The following is a 15,585-nucleotide window of genomic DNA, read 5'->3' as shown; positions in this document are numbered from 1 at the left end:
GTATGTCTCAAGATGGCAGTTTCTAGAAACAGTTCATGAACTACATTGAACTGGAGGGGAACAAAACAGCAGATTAAAGGCTTAAAGAAAGAGACTTTCTGGATTCAGGTTTAAGTTAACGTTTTAGGCCCTGGCTGGCAGGGTCTACACTGGATTGTTTAAGTGGTATAGGAACCACTGAGGGCCCTTCCTCACTAGTTAAATAGAAAACATTCCTTCACATTTAAAATATGAGTCGGAAGGTGTTATTTTTACCAAATTTCAAAATATTATTCTTAATAAAACTTGGCAAATTATGGATCCAAAAGTTCCATTTTAAGTTTAACTGAAAGTTTGGTTCAAAGTAGGAGGTATCTACATCAACTTCTTTATGTTCAGTGTATTTTGATTCTGAAATTAAATTTGCCTGGTTTCTAGGAGAAAATGACTTTCAAATTAAACTCTGGAATATATGCTTCCTTTTAGATTTCTCAAAAGTATTCCAATGTTTACCTCCTAGGATTTATAAATGCAGAAATAAAAAATTCTCCTTTCATTTCCCCTGCAATAGTGAGGGGGGAAAAAGATGCAAATTAAAATTTGTCACCCTCCTCAGATGTATCGCCCAAGAATAACTATATCCAGGCCTGTAGTATTTTATGGTGGTTACTTGCTCTGTAGTTCTTAAATCCAGAAGAAGAATTGCAGTTTTTCTAATTGGTATATAATAAAGAGAAATGACATGACATAAATGATTTCTTTTCCTTGGGTTGCCATCCATCCTCCTGAAAAATTGTGCCTACAGTAGCACTGAGATTATTTAAAATTGGAATCTTCATTAATTCTTCCTATGCTGCACAGGGACTGAGAATGAGTACTCTGGAGCCTAAATGATGGGATTTGAATCCTGATTATGTCCCTTCCTGATTGTATAATCCTAGACAAGTTGCTTAACTTTTCTTTGCCTCAGTTTCCTTATCAGAATGGGGCAAATTTTAGTGTTCTTCATAGGCTTATTATGAGGAATACATGAGTTAATGTCGGTAAAGTATTTAGAACAGTATCTGGCAAATAGTAAATGCAAAATGCATGTTTGGTATAAAAACAGTGAAATAAGGTACCATGTACAGAAAACATGTTGTAGTGTTTGAGGATGTAGGTTCCAGTCCCAATTCTGCTACTTGTTAGTTGTGTACATATGGTCAAATTACTTCACCTCCATAAGCATCAGTTTGTAAAATAGAATAATTGCTCCAAGTAGTACCTGCTTCAGTTTCTGTGAGGATTAAGTGGGATGGTCTATGGCAAGCACATAGCAGAGTGCCTGCTCCCTCATGCCAATGATTACAAACACATATTTTTTAGTTGCTGCGAGTTCTCTATTCTTTTCATTAAGGCATATCTTTAATTCTTAATTTCACATTTCAAGGTCATTTTTGGACATCTGGAGGCCCAGGTAAGGATGCTTTAAAATGAATGGCCATGGGGGTGGAGTGAGAGTAAGTGAGAGTGTTAGATCAAGTTCTTCAGATCCCAATGGGCCTTGTAGGGTGACCTTCTGTTAGGGAATTTCCCACTATCCATGGTCTGGCCCAAAGCCCCGTGGGCCCAGAAACCACACTTGTCAGGAGCTTCAGAGCACATCTGTCCTCCAGAACTGGACTCATTAATGAAGCTCGTACGACTAATGTGTGAAATCAGAATACCAATGTTTCCATTTACAATGGGAAGTGAAACTGCTGAAGATGGGCAGCTAGTCTTCCCACCCAGCGCATTTTGCTCCCATAGGCAGGCCACATGGGGAGCACCTCACTAGCCCAGCTGTCAGTTTATTAATTTATAAAGAGAGACCTAGCTGCTGAGTTGCTCCTCAACTCCCTCAAGTTTTAAGCAAGTTCTCCCTAAATCCTTGCCAGACAGGATCTCATATTTGTATCAGAAAGCAGCTTGGTGAGCATGGAATCAGAAGGGCAAGCTGTTCTCAGACCCATGGGTATAATGGAACGAGAGGCAGAGCCACATGGGGAGGGGCATGCCTCCAGCCTCTAGCACCCCACCCCAGTGTTTCAGTGGCTACTGCCTATGCTTACTTCCAAGGCTGTTTTTTGCCTGCTTCCTGGTCTGAGACTGACGGTCCATGGGACATATGTGGCCTTTAAAAGCTTTTGTTTGTCTCATATTGTATAGAGGCTAAGATTTAAAAATCAGGAATATTAATGTAACAACCCAGAGCTGTAGCCTTTCTTGAAAAAAATCTAGAGAGCTAGCCCCTTCCCACATCTGGTCAACCATCTGGAGTTGAGCAGAGACTGTCTCCTTTAAAGGAAGCATGAGTGCCTCCTTCATTCAGTTCACTGTGATCTCTGCCAGGTCCAAGACATTGATCTGCATTACCCACTGGTAACGTGTGTGCCTTCAGGCATTTGAGTTTGCATCCTTCTCTCAATTGAAGTTGCCTTTATTTATCTATGTACTGACCTGCTATATATTTATTTCAAAGTTTAATTCTCAGATGGCAGTCTTATTTTCTCATTTTCAAATTTACTGTCACCCTTAACCAGGGGAAACACATCTTGGTTTGCAAGTCCTAGAGGGTTACAGGGATATGAAGGCTGAAGTGTAAACCTCATAGCCTCAAGGAAGTGGGATACCCCTAATCTGCCTCAGGAAATATGTGACGCTGCTGGCTAAGTTTCTCTGTTTCTAGATCAGAAGCGCTTTCTTCCTCTTGGCTGAAGAATATTAAGCCTTCTCATACTGTGAACTTTTTGTAGAGCTACAGTTATAACCTTCAGTGAGAGAAATATCATGTGAACATCTGCATTTACAAAAGAGATACATTTGGATGTATTGTTTGCAAATATACTTACCATGGGATTTCTTTAAGGAACAAGAGTTTATTTTAACTTTGATGTTGTAAATTAATAATTGGATACAGGAAGACATATGCACCATTTGTTAGGATTCCTAAGAACTATACGCTTTTTAAATTTCCACCGTCTCTAATAAATGGAGAAAATGTCATTATGTAATTGGATCACTGATTGTAAAAAATGGACTTGTCTCCCAAGAAAGCATTTTTTTCTTCAAATGAATAACTTGTTCCCACTTTAATTTTTATCAATTTTCTAAATAAATAAGTGTTAATTTCTCAGTTATTGGTTTGGGAAAATAGATGGACTTGAGAAGATAGAAATGTCAGTTCAAGGTCTTACTATATCTCACTAGTTCTTACTACCTCAAATTTGACCACTTTATATCTTGAATGATCTGTGGGATGCAAGGCTATAACATACTCTCTTCTCTCTGCATCTGCAGCATCTCGTATGTATTTCTTACACTAACATTTACTCCATCTTATTTGCACTACTGTCAAATTAAATAATGCAGCAGCACAACCTCTGGCACGTGGTTACTTCTCGATTTCATCATCATTGTCATCATCATCAGTCTGCCTCCAAGTCTTTTTCTTCAATTAGACCATAAATGTTTGTGTTCATTCTATGGTCTACTTCATGTTTGAAACTCTAATACTGTACAAGATACATAGAGGTACCCTGTAAGGATTAACTGAACTGATCATGAGAAATAGAAATTTTTCTCAGTTCCCTTTAGATATGCGATCTATCGTCATTGTTGGTAATGCTTCATGAATAATGACTGAAGAACATTTAATTTTTATATTTTTGACTCAAGAATTATAGGTAAATAACTGAGAAAAAATAATTTTTTTAAATTAAACCACAAATATAAAAATAAAAAACAGCAAAGGGCATTATAAACAATGTTAAAAAAAAATACACAGAAGGGTGATATCTATAACCTATATAATTGACAAAGAAATAGAACTGTAATACATAAAGACCTCCTATATATATGTCAGGAAAAGGCAAATAACAGAAAGAAGATCAATAATAAGGTAAAATGCTCAACTTTGGTAGTAATCAGGAAAATCCAAATTAAAACATTGAGACTTCATACCAATCATAAACAAAAAACAAAAATATCAAGACTTTTGGTATTTCAGCATCTTGGATCATCAATACTATGGCAACTGTCTTCAAGAGTTTGGTGTGACAAAAATTCGTATACACTGTTGGTTGAATTGTAAACTAACCTAGTTATGTTGGAATGCAGTTTGGAAATATCTAGTAAAGGTGAAGGTGTCCATATCATAAGACCACACAATTCCATTCCTGGGTATTCATCTTTAAACAAATACGTGCTCATGTGCAAGAATTATAATAGTGTGATAACAGCAATAAATTAGAATCAACTTAAACATCCATTAACAGGAGAATGGATACATAAATTGGAATGCAGTACAGCAGTTAAAATGAATAAACTAAGCAGAATCACATGTAAATCTTAAGATAATGCTAAGAAAAAAAAGAAAAAAGATTTAAAGGATCTATACACTGATATTTGTAAAAAGCTTAAAACATACAAGTTGCCGGGCGCAGTGGCTCACGCCTGTAATCCCAACACTTTGGGAGGCCGAGGCGGGTGGATCACGAGGTCAAGAGATCGAGACCATCCTGGTCAACATGGTGAAACCCCGTCTCTACTAAAAATACAAAAAATTAGCTGGGCATAGTGGCGCGTGCCTGTAATCCCAGCTACTCAGGAGGCTGAGGCAGGAGAATTGCCTGAACCCAGGAGGCGGAGGTTGCGGTGAGCCGAGATCGCGCCATTGCACTCCAGCCTGGGTAACAAGAGCGAAACTCCGTCTCAAAAAAAAAAAAAAAAAAAAAAAAATACAAGTTAATATCTTGTTTATGGATATACACATATCTAATTAAAAGTATTATAAAAGATATATGGTAATGATACAAGCTAACCCAGGAGGGTGTTTACTTTTGGAGAAAGAAGAAGGGATGGGATAGGTAAGGATACATGGAGGCTTCAGATGTGTCTATTAATATGATGGTTTATTTCTTCCAGAAAATCTGAAGCAAATTTGGCATAATATTAAATAGAGGCAAAGAGAATGGAAGGAGGGTGCCAACATACCATGTAGGAGTTTAAGTTACTGAAATCAGTGGGCTTAGAGAATAAAATAGAGCCATATAGCATCAGTTTGTCAGCACTGTATAAATTCAGATCCTCATTAGCTATACTAAAAGTCAAACAGCCCTTAGTCTTGCTTCAGACTCTAAGCACCTTCAGCTGTGTCATTTTTAAGAAGGGGAAACTGTGGAAATCTAAGGGAATGCAAAAGTAGGAGATGTGATGAGCATACCTAAGATAATGTTAAGAGTTTGGAGGACTAGAGCAAGCCAAAAAAAAAGCAACAAAAGGTTTAGATTTTGAGTTAATTAGGAAAGCAATTGTTGTACCCAGTTCAGAAGCCAGAAATGTTTCAGTGAGCTGTTAATAAACTAGTTTATTTGCTCTGATCCAAGGCTACATTAATATAAAGTATATGGTTATAAACATTGGACTGTTGATATGTTTGTAGTTGAATAAATCCAAGCAGGATTTTATGAAGCCAATAAATTTGCTTGCAGGAGGCCAAGACAAACACACACACACACACACACACACACACACAGACCTTCGTCAGTGCTAGAGGTACTTTGGAGATTCTGATGCAGCTTGCTGTCTCTGCCTCTCTCTGCCCTTTCTTTTTCTCTTTTCTTTGGCATGCACTTTAAACAGACTGAAAAATTGGAGTATTAATAAATTGGGGCTGGTAAGGAATGGAGAGTGGGGCAGAAAAGAGCACCATCATTTCCGTACAATGAAGGAGAGTAGTGCTCTTAGAGTGAGTATAATGTAGCAAAATATGGAAATAGAAAATATCAAAATATTTTTTAAAATGTAACATGTTCTTTTCAAATTACCTAAGGAATACGTGAATTCATTTTTATTTTACAAGATTGATGCAGGAGGTAATAAACTGAGCAAAACATTGATCTCTCTTTGTCTTCCATCACTCCCTTACTTCAATCTCTTTTCCAGACCTAACCACATGTCCACAGTTGGTGTGCAGTTTTCTCAGCCCTTTTCAGTGAATACGCATATATATACTCAAAACTGGGATAGTATATTTTTCTGCAATATGTTATTTCTGCTTCACATCTTTTAGGGAGCGTTGCATGTCAGTGCATATAGACAACCTGATTCTTTAAAAGAAAATAACTATGTAGTATTGCTTAGTATGGTTAACCCATTATTTATGTAACTCTTCCACTGTTTATGGCTCCTTGCACAGTTTCCAGTTTTGACTACAGTAATTCTACAGTGAACATTCATCATTGCAGTGATTATTCATCATTGCAGCAGAGGGCAAATGTGTCTATATGCATAACAGTATCTGGTAATTACGGTAGTGTTATCAGAAATCTGCCTTTCACATATTTGTCTTTGTTTTTCTCTTGATCAGCCTCATTTTTAGACAACCTCTTTTAGACGACCACTTTTAGACAATGTGGTTGCAGATGCAACAACCAGCAGTTCTACTCTTGACATCCTACAAACTTAACCTCTTTCTCATTGTTAGTGAAAGTGGAGAGGTTCGCGCCTACGAGACCAGCATGAGTCACTTGCCCATCCTTGACCCCTGCATTGCAGCTCTGTGCATACTATGTATTGATTTTATGTTTTTGTAAATAGAAGATAAATAGACATCCTAATGGTATCCAGATTTACATCATTGGGATTAAAGTATTCTAAGTATTTGCTAATGAAACAAGTAGGTTGTTTCAATCATTGCATATAAGAATGAGACATGTTATACATGGAAGATCATTAATATTCTAAAAAGGGGACAATTTCTCAACTCAAGAAAGTGTTACTCAGTGTATTTGCTGAAAATTCAGTGATATAAAAAACACATTTCTTAATTTTATATTATTTGCCAAACCATAGCAAAAATCCCTATTTTATTCATTTATTAAATATTTTTTTATTAAATTCTGCTATGTATTGATGACCATGTCAGTAACCTGTTGAAACAAAATTCCTGCCTCAGGTTTCTTACATTCTTGTTGGAGACCACAGACTATAAATAGGTAAACAAATGAATGAAGAAGAAAATTTCTAACTGTGATGTACTATAAAGGAAATAAAAAAGATCATCAGATGGAAAGTAATTGGAGAAGGTTGCTTCAGGGAAGGTAGTCAGGGAAGATATTCTTAAATGTTCTGAAAAGAGAACATTTGAACTACTACCTGAAGACTGAAAATGAACCTTAACTCTAGGCCTATGTTATCCAATATGGTAGCCACTAGCCATGTGTGGCTGTTGAACACTTGCTTATAGCTAGCTCAAGTGGAAATGTAACACACGTGCAAAATACATTAGATCTCCAACACTACCACAAAAATGATAAAATATTTAATAAGTTTATAATGATTACATACTGAAATGATAATATTTTAAACATACTAGGGTAACCATTACTAAAATTAATGTTTCTTTTTTGCTTTTTTAACGTGACTACTATAATTTTTTAAATTATATATAGGCTTCACCTGATATTTCTATTTAGCAGCCCAGTTCTAGTTAGTTTCAGCCTACTTACTGTTATTAACATGGACTTTTTCAGCTTTTCTTCCTTGATGAGGTGGTTGATAGCAAGTGAATTTATGTAGTAGACTTTTCCCCAAGCATCTATGTCTATAATATTTATTGACTGAGGTGTCCAAATACAATAATTCAATATGTGCTCAAGATTAATACAGCTCAGGTTTAAGGGATAACAGGTGGTGGAGAAAGCTCGGAAAATTGCTACATGTACTAGAGGAGTTGTATCATTAGTCATGTTCCTTTAGAAGGGCTCACAAAATAGATAAAAGGGGACTCTTAGTTGGTGAGGTAGGCAGAGCTAGCAGCACAAGGTAATGATGGCGTAGGAAAGGATTTCTATGGGAAACAGCAACAGCAAAGCTTGAAGATCTATTTCCATTCTCTACTTAGTGAAGGAGATTCTATTGTGTTGTAAAGCATGCCACTTCTGGCATGTTAAAATAGAGTTTTCTTTTACATATTGTTTTTATACTGATGGGAACGTTAGTGACTTTAGTGTTCCTTCTTTACTTGTCTTTCTGGGAGATGTTGGCAAGTTCACACACCCTTAATAACATTAAATTAATTCACCGCGGAGAACAAGCAGAATAGTTTTCTTTGTGTCATGTTGTTATTCTCATTTTCTGTTGTGGTTTTTGCTGTGGGGAAGAGGTTGAGTGCTAAAACTGCATGTTTGATTCAGCAGGTGAAGTTCTTAATATTTAATGTGAGCATTTTAGGACCCCAAATATGATGTTCGTTATGTAACCTGCACTAACAGTTTTGCAATGGAAAACTCTTCCCCTACTGGTTTGAGAGTTGAGTCATATCCTGTGAATCTAAATCTACGTTATTTAAACATCACGGGTTCTTCTTACTTTCATTCCAAGTGCTGCTGTGCTGAGCAGCAAGTGCTCCGTGCAGGGCTGTTGCTATCACTTGGAGGTGAACAGCTTCTTTTGCCGGTATTCAGTGAAGAAAGGCAAGTCTAAATATGCAGTTCTCTCATTGGAGTGAAAGATGTTTTGTTCATTTGTAATCAACTATGCTAGACAGCTGCAAGCTGAAAAGTGCCTGCAATTTGCCATTTATTTGTAATAAGGTAAGTAATGTATTTTGGTTTACTCATTGGATTGTGGCAGCCTTAAATTAATGTGGCAGTTTTAGTATATGACTGTACCTTAGAAAAATGCCTTCTCACGGGGTATTAAAGGTTGCATTTTGAGATTCTAATACAGACAATTTTAAATTAACAGTATAATCTACTTGTAAGATACATAGTATGATAGATTGATATTCCTTTTATGATCATTTTTAATGAAAAATATAGTGCCTGAGAAGTAGAAACATTGTAGTAGCTTTGTATTGGTTTGGGTTTTTTTTAAGGATTTAGCAGTTATCAGGGTCTTATTTTCTTATATTCTTTTTGCTGCCCTATGATCTCAGTTAAAGGTGATACATACATAAGATTTACATGAATATTTTTGATTATAGCTCAATAATTATATTTTTCTATTAAAATAAAAAGTGGTCTTAGTAATTATTAGAAAGTTTAAAGTAGAAAATTAGTGAGAGCCCCTGGATCTTTCATATTTGGCTTTCCATTTAAGTGAAAGGCTAGCATACCTAGAAACTTCTGATTATTCTGTTTGTTTTAAAATTGTGTGAGCTTGTTTATCACTGCCTACTTTCTCACTTGCTTTTGGAGACACTCGTGCAAATTGTGTGACTAGAGAAATCTGCGGATAGGGAATGACTGAGAGGTTTATTTTTCAAATTCTTTAAGCTTGCTTAAAGCTTATTCAAAGGTTGGGGTGAAAGACAGGAATGTTGTCTTGGCCTTATATTGGTTGAAGAAATAACTTTAAATCAGTGTTTAAAGTGGTATTTGGTATCCACATAACTTTGGATACTCATATTTAAAGCCTTTAAATTCCTTTCAGCTAGAAAAGGTTAATTTGATTTCAAGAGCTATAACTGAATTAGCAAGATATTAGTGACTTGAGGTTTTCCAAAATGTGTCTGCTAACGGTTGGCATTATGAATTCTTTCGTACTTATTAATTGACTTACTATCATGCTTAGTGATGATTTCATTTCTATTCAAAATTATACCCACTGCAAAGTTGCTAGATTCTAACTAAAACATGGAAATTACTTTTCATTAGATATACATTGAATAATTCATGTTTTTGCAGAGGTCAAGGGGTTAATGAGCTGATGGAAGGTATATGATGATTCGCCTCTTCTTTGGAGTGGAAATTGAAATCATTTCAACTTCCATACATATTTGAAAGCAGTATTCCAAATTGGAGAATACTGTATTCCAAATTGGAGAATATTGCCTCCTTTGCAGGTTTTGTGGGCTGGGGATTCTCTGATTGGTCTAGTTTGATGGAGCATGGATTTGTGGAATGATTATCAAAATGTAACATCTGACTTTTGCAATTTCTTAGCTATTGCCACAGTACAAATGTCCAAGTTCCTACTCTGGGAAGTGAGCCATAAAAGTACACATGCTTAAAGGACAGGGGTAGATTTTGTATCTTTTAGTATTGGAGATGATATGGTGGATTGTTTTGATACACTGTATTTGTTGAAAGTGATTAGCAAAAAGAGATTCCTCCAAAGCTTACCTTTGAAAAAGAGACACGAAAAATGTAAACAACCAATGAACTTCCAACCCTTTCTGTTAGAATTGATCTGCTATTTTATATTTATAGAACTGTACTCTTTTTCAGGGCTGTGAGAAGAGAAAAAGATGACTTTTCACAATTAAAGAAGTTAATGACATATGTCCTACTATACCAGTGAACATTCTAGATTTGAAAATAAAACTTTGCTTTAAAACCTCTTGAGGTTTAGAAGACAATTAATTAAAAGTTTTCTTGTACTGGTGGAATTAATAAAAGTTATTCCTTACTCCTCAAAATTCAAAACATGATCACCATTTCTTTTAATAAAAAATATAACTCTTATGAAAAGTGTATGCTATCTTTATATCCTGTGCTGCAATGTATAGTTTCAAGAGATAAGTGGAATTTATCATCATGCTATCTTATGAATAAATCCTAGCTCTGCTTTGTAATAAAGTTCATGTTTGCCTTGATTCCAAGAACTATACAAATCTGCTATATGACCATTAGGTGATAAAGGTAAACAGATGGAATAAATAGGTGTGTATTTTTTTTTTTTTTTTTTTTTTTTTGCTAAATATGAATGCATACAGATAGCATATGGTCTATGTGACAAAACCCTGGGCTATAGGAGTGCAGTGGGAAAAATCAACTCTTCTTTGTAATATCGGGGAAAACCTCTAGTTTTGAAGGCGACAATGAAGCTCTTGTCTTTTTTTGATATTGCTTTTCCAGCTACAGAGTTAGGAACCAAGTAATGCTAGATGACAGTCGCATGCTTCCCATAGGTGCCTCGTAAATATTAGTGATCCTGTGAACATCAAGGTAGATGAAGCATTTTGAATTCACCAGGAGAGTCTATTGTTACCAGCTGCTGAGATTTGTAATGCGTGTCCCCCTGAGGTAAACCCAAGTAGGAAAGCTATGGAGATGGTTTGTTGGGTTTTAATTCCATCGTAATTTAGTTGAGATACTCAAATTAGTCACTTAGTCTCCCTTTGCTTGAGTCATTTCACTAGTGGAATAGGATTAGTAATATTTATTTACGGCAATTTACAGCATACTGAAATATAATAGGTCAAGTTCCAAATCTCATCCCATAGTGATTTCTCTCCAAGATGAAAATAATAATAATGCCTTGCATTTAAGTCAGACTGTATAATAACCATTTATGAACTATTTTTCTTACAGCAACCTTATGAGGTATGGGTACTATTATTATTATTATTCCCTTTTTATGATGGAGAAACTGAAGTATAAGGATATTAAGTGACTTATTCCTGACATCACACAATTAGTAGTAGAATGACCAGAATTGAACCTAGATAGTCAGGCTGCAGAGCCAAGATACTTAACTACATTCTATGCCACCTTCTGTTAGAATCCCTTTGGTCTTAGTAATTTGAAATGACTGCTGTAAAGTGCTACAGAGAGGAAAATACATCTTTTTAATGTTACTGCATATAATCATTTTAATGACTGCAACATTCTGATTCTTAGTGAAACCTGGGCCTTTATGAACCAGAAATATACTGAAATTGTTTTGTGAATTTACCTAAGACAGGGGCTTTTATTAATGCAAAATGTGTCTGGAATGAGCATACATAACTGAGAGCTCTCGTAGGTGATCATAGTTTTTGGTGATACAAAAAGATTTCCCTTTTTTGTTGTTGTTTTTGATGTGCAGTGCAGAAACAGCTTTCAGTCTATGTGTAGTTATCTGATACAGTCCCAGGAAAGCTTGAGGGAATTTTGTATCTTGATAGAAGATTAATGTCATGTCTGCCTTTTTTCTGTTCATTCCCTAAACAATTCCTGATGAAAGTCGTTATCTGGGAAGGAGAATATTGAATGAATTGTAGAATGGAGAAGTTTAGGTCTGTCATACAACTAGGTCTATTTTGATTTGCTTTCCCCAGAGGCTCTGCAAATTATCTTTGAAATTCTTAGGTAGTTTTCAAAGCTTCATGCTTCCTCAGGTCTTGCAAACAAGATGGAGGGATGGATGCATGGATAAATGCATGGATGCATGGATGGATGGATGCATGGATGGGTGGATGGATGGATGGATGGATGGATGGATGGATGGATTGGGTGGGTGGGTGGGTGGATGCGTGGACAGATGCATGGAAGGATAGATGAATGAGTGGGTAGATACATGGATGAGTGGATGGATAAATGGATGGATAGATTGTAGGGATAAATGAGGGTATCCCCACATCTCTTCTGATTTGACTCATGCTGAGTCATGAGTCATGACTCATGTACCTGACACTGGATTAGGACCAGACTAGAAAATGTGGGCCCAGAGGAATGATGTATGAGATGTGAAAGAGTTTACCTAAGTTCATCTCTTCTTTTATTGTCTGAGAATTTTCAGTGTGGAATGAACATAGCTATAAGCCATTTCTTGCCACAAGGCTTTCCTCCTATTTCATATTAGTTTTAAAAATTATATATAATGAACCATAATAACTTTACTTCCTTGATTCAAAAACTAAATGTATGCAGATATATACATATATATTTATATACATTATACATATGCAGAGAAAAAGAGAGAGAGATAGATGTGGGATAAAATTAAAAGGTCAAAGTAAATTTGAACACCTAAGTTAATGAGAATTGTTAAACTTTGACTATTTTATAATTAATTTATTATGAAGAAAATAACCAATATGCAAAAGAAACAATTATGGCAGAATATCAAAAAAGAAAGGTGTTTTTAAGATCATTTTTAAATGCTTGCTTACAAAAGTACATAGCATTTCTTTCCATTTTGGAATGGGAGCTTTTTTCTCCACAATATTTCATTAGAAAACTCAAACTAAGAAGTCTGGAAATCAAATTTTTTTTGGCACAATTAGTCAATTGTGAGTGATCATTTCCAAAATAAGGAAGGTGACTAAGGAGTTAGGAAATTTCGCAGGTTTCAGAGATGGTATTAAGATGTTATTGTTTCAAGTTTACAAGTTGGGGAGGGAATACAGAGAATATTTTCCTGTAAAAATACTTGATCAAGCACAACTAAATAGGGTCAAAAGTTTTAGACAATGGAAACAACTCTACTGGGAAATTTACACATTTGGCTTTGAGCCAAAGGCGTCATTAAAAACAAAAAGGAAAAAGAAAAAAAAAAACGATCATCGTATAGATTTTCCCCCACCCCTAAACAAAATAGCATATGGTCACTGTTTGAGGACATTCTATTCCTTTATGTAGAGATGCCTTGTGTTATTTGACATACATTTGATTCCTATGGCTCACTGTTTCTGGTGGTTATTTCTCTAGCTTAGAAATAGCATGTTCCAAGTCAACAATCAGTGGACAGCTTTACCCTGGCCCACTGGAAACCTGAACTCCACGTAACTACAGTCTGAGACTCAGTTTCAACTTTCGTCAATGAAGGATTCGTTCTCTAACCCCTCTCATATTTTCCAGCAGTCTATGAACTATTTTAAGATAGGAATTCCTTTTTTTGTTTCCTTTTTCAACTCAATGGTTTCTGTGAATCTTGAAATCAATTCTGAAACAATTACTTCTAAGTTTAATCCAACTGGAAAATTTTCACTAAGCTTATGCCTTGAGTTTGAAAAATGTTATGCTTAACTATACGAATGAATGTCTCATGGCAAATGTGTACAGTAGTCGTTCCACCTGTATCTGCAGTTTTACTTTTCAAGGTTTCAGTTACCCACGGTGCTGTATGATATTTTGAGAGACAGAGACAGAGACCACATTCATATAACTTTTATTACATCATTATAATTTTTCTATTTTATTATTGTTACTGTTGTTGTCTCCTACTGTGACTAATTTATAAGTTAAACTGTATCATAGGTATATATTTATAGAAAAAAATAGCATATATAGGGTTCAGTACAATCCAGTGTTTCAGGCATCAACTGGGGGTATTTGAACATATTTTCTGGGGATAAGGGAACTACTGTACTTTAAATGTGTAAATTGCATCATTAATACATCAGACAGAAGAAGTCTTTGTAGCTTTATTACTGGTTTAAATTATTGAAAAATCATACATCATATTAACATTCAAGAGTTTTTGAAAGCTATATAGCAATTCCAAAAGTATCCAGATTACCACCAGGAAGCCACTGATAATGACAATAGTCACTTTTGAGAAAAAGTGTTAAGATAGTTATTGTTCCAAGTTTTCTAAGAGGAAGAAACAAGGAGAAAACTTTTACATAAAAATATCTGATCAAAGAGACCACCTGGCCAACATGGTGAAACCGCGTCTCTACTAAAATACAAAAATTAGCTGGACATTGCGGCATGCACCTGTAGTCCTAGCTACTCGGGAGACTAAGGCAGGAGAATCGCTTGAACCTGGTACACGGAGGTGGCAGTGATTGCACCACTGTACTCCAGCCTGGCAACAGAATGAGACTCCATCTCAAAAAAAAAGAAAAAAAAGAGAAAAGAAAAAACATATATCTGATCAAATATAACCAAATAAGGTAAAAATATACCCAAGTTTTAGACCACATGGCAGGAGCTTTAAAACAAAGGGCTGTGTCTCCATCTGGGTGTTTTTTATGTATCAGACATTAATATTTTTTTCAGAAATCAATCAAGGACTGAAAACTACATTTGCCACATTAAAATATTCTTCCCATTATATTCTGATCTCTTCCTCATTGTATCTATTATTTTTGCAAGTTTTCATGATGGATTATTTTTACATTTTACAATTTTAATTGAAGTTTTGTAAACCAAAATTAAGGAGAAAGTTAAAAACCAAAGATCACTTTGATTTTAAAAGTTCAATTCAATGAGTCAAAGCAGTTCAAAGTGTTGTGCCAGTTATAAAATGTCCATGATCCCTTTCTTTACCTGAATAGGGTATAATTCATATTCACAAAATGTTGATAGTACAAGGTGCCTTAGAGATCATCTAGCTCAACCTTCTCATTTTGCAAATAAAAAATATTCTGCCACAGAAAAATTAAATGACTTTCCAAGATTATACAGCCAGCTCCCGACAGAGCCCAGCTGGACATGGGGTTGCTGTCATGTACCTCTTCAATCTTTTAACAACATCAGTCAACATAAGCATCCCTATCTGAATTTAGTAATCAAATTGTGCATTCATTTTTTGCTGCTTATTAAAATGTTAATTGTACACAGCATAAATCAATTTAAGCTTGACCTAATTTCCTTTTGGCCATGAAACATTTTTTGAGCCTTGTTTTTTGGAAGGGCATATTTTATGGCCTAGGTAGAACCACAGATTTTACCTAGAAGCTTTTCCTCCTACCTGAAAATTTGCCTTCATTTTTATTCACTTGGTGCTGCAGATAAACTTGTAGTCACAGCGATAGTTCCACATTTAACCACTTGTGCACATCTAAGATTGGTTATACTTCGCCACCCGCTCCAACTTTCCAATCCTAAAAAGAAATACATGTTCAAACTTCATAAATGCAAATTATTG

The 15,585-nt window shown here is 35.5% G+C and overlaps 1 protein-coding gene across 9 annotated transcripts in view; it reads left to right on the top strand.

Moving 5' to 3' along the window:
• MCTP1 (multiple C2 and transmembrane domain containing 1) overlaps nt 1-15,585 on the top strand; it is a 583,843-nt gene that overhangs the window by 191,808 nt on the left and 376,450 nt on the right. For 2 of the 9 annotated variants that reach the window (XM_064376158.1, XM_012477523.3), the window contains exon 1: nt 8,386-8,594. The exons of 4 other annotated variants lie outside the window; for them this stretch is intronic. In XM_064376158.1, coding sequence (XP_064232228.1) covers nt 8,538-8,594 — 57 coding nt within the window. In that variant the 5' untranslated portion in view covers nt 8,386-8,537. Of the gene's footprint in view, nt 1-8,384; nt 8,595-15,585 lie in introns of those variants that run through there. 3 more of the 9 variants (XM_064376160.1, XM_064376159.1, XM_064376157.1) reach the window with 2 other exon arrangements.

Source organism: Aotus nancymaae, unplaced genomic scaffold (genome assembly GCF_030222135.1).
Source record: "Aotus nancymaae isolate 86718 unplaced genomic scaffold, 86718_ANA_hifiasm-v0.15.2.pri h1tg000014l, whole genome shotgun sequence".
Classification (NCBI taxonomy): domain Eukaryota; kingdom Metazoa; phylum Chordata; class Mammalia; order Primates; family Aotidae; genus Aotus; species Aotus nancymaae.
The sequence above is the reverse complement of the archived record's forward strand: the minus strand, read 5'-3'. Positions and strand labels throughout refer to the sequence as shown.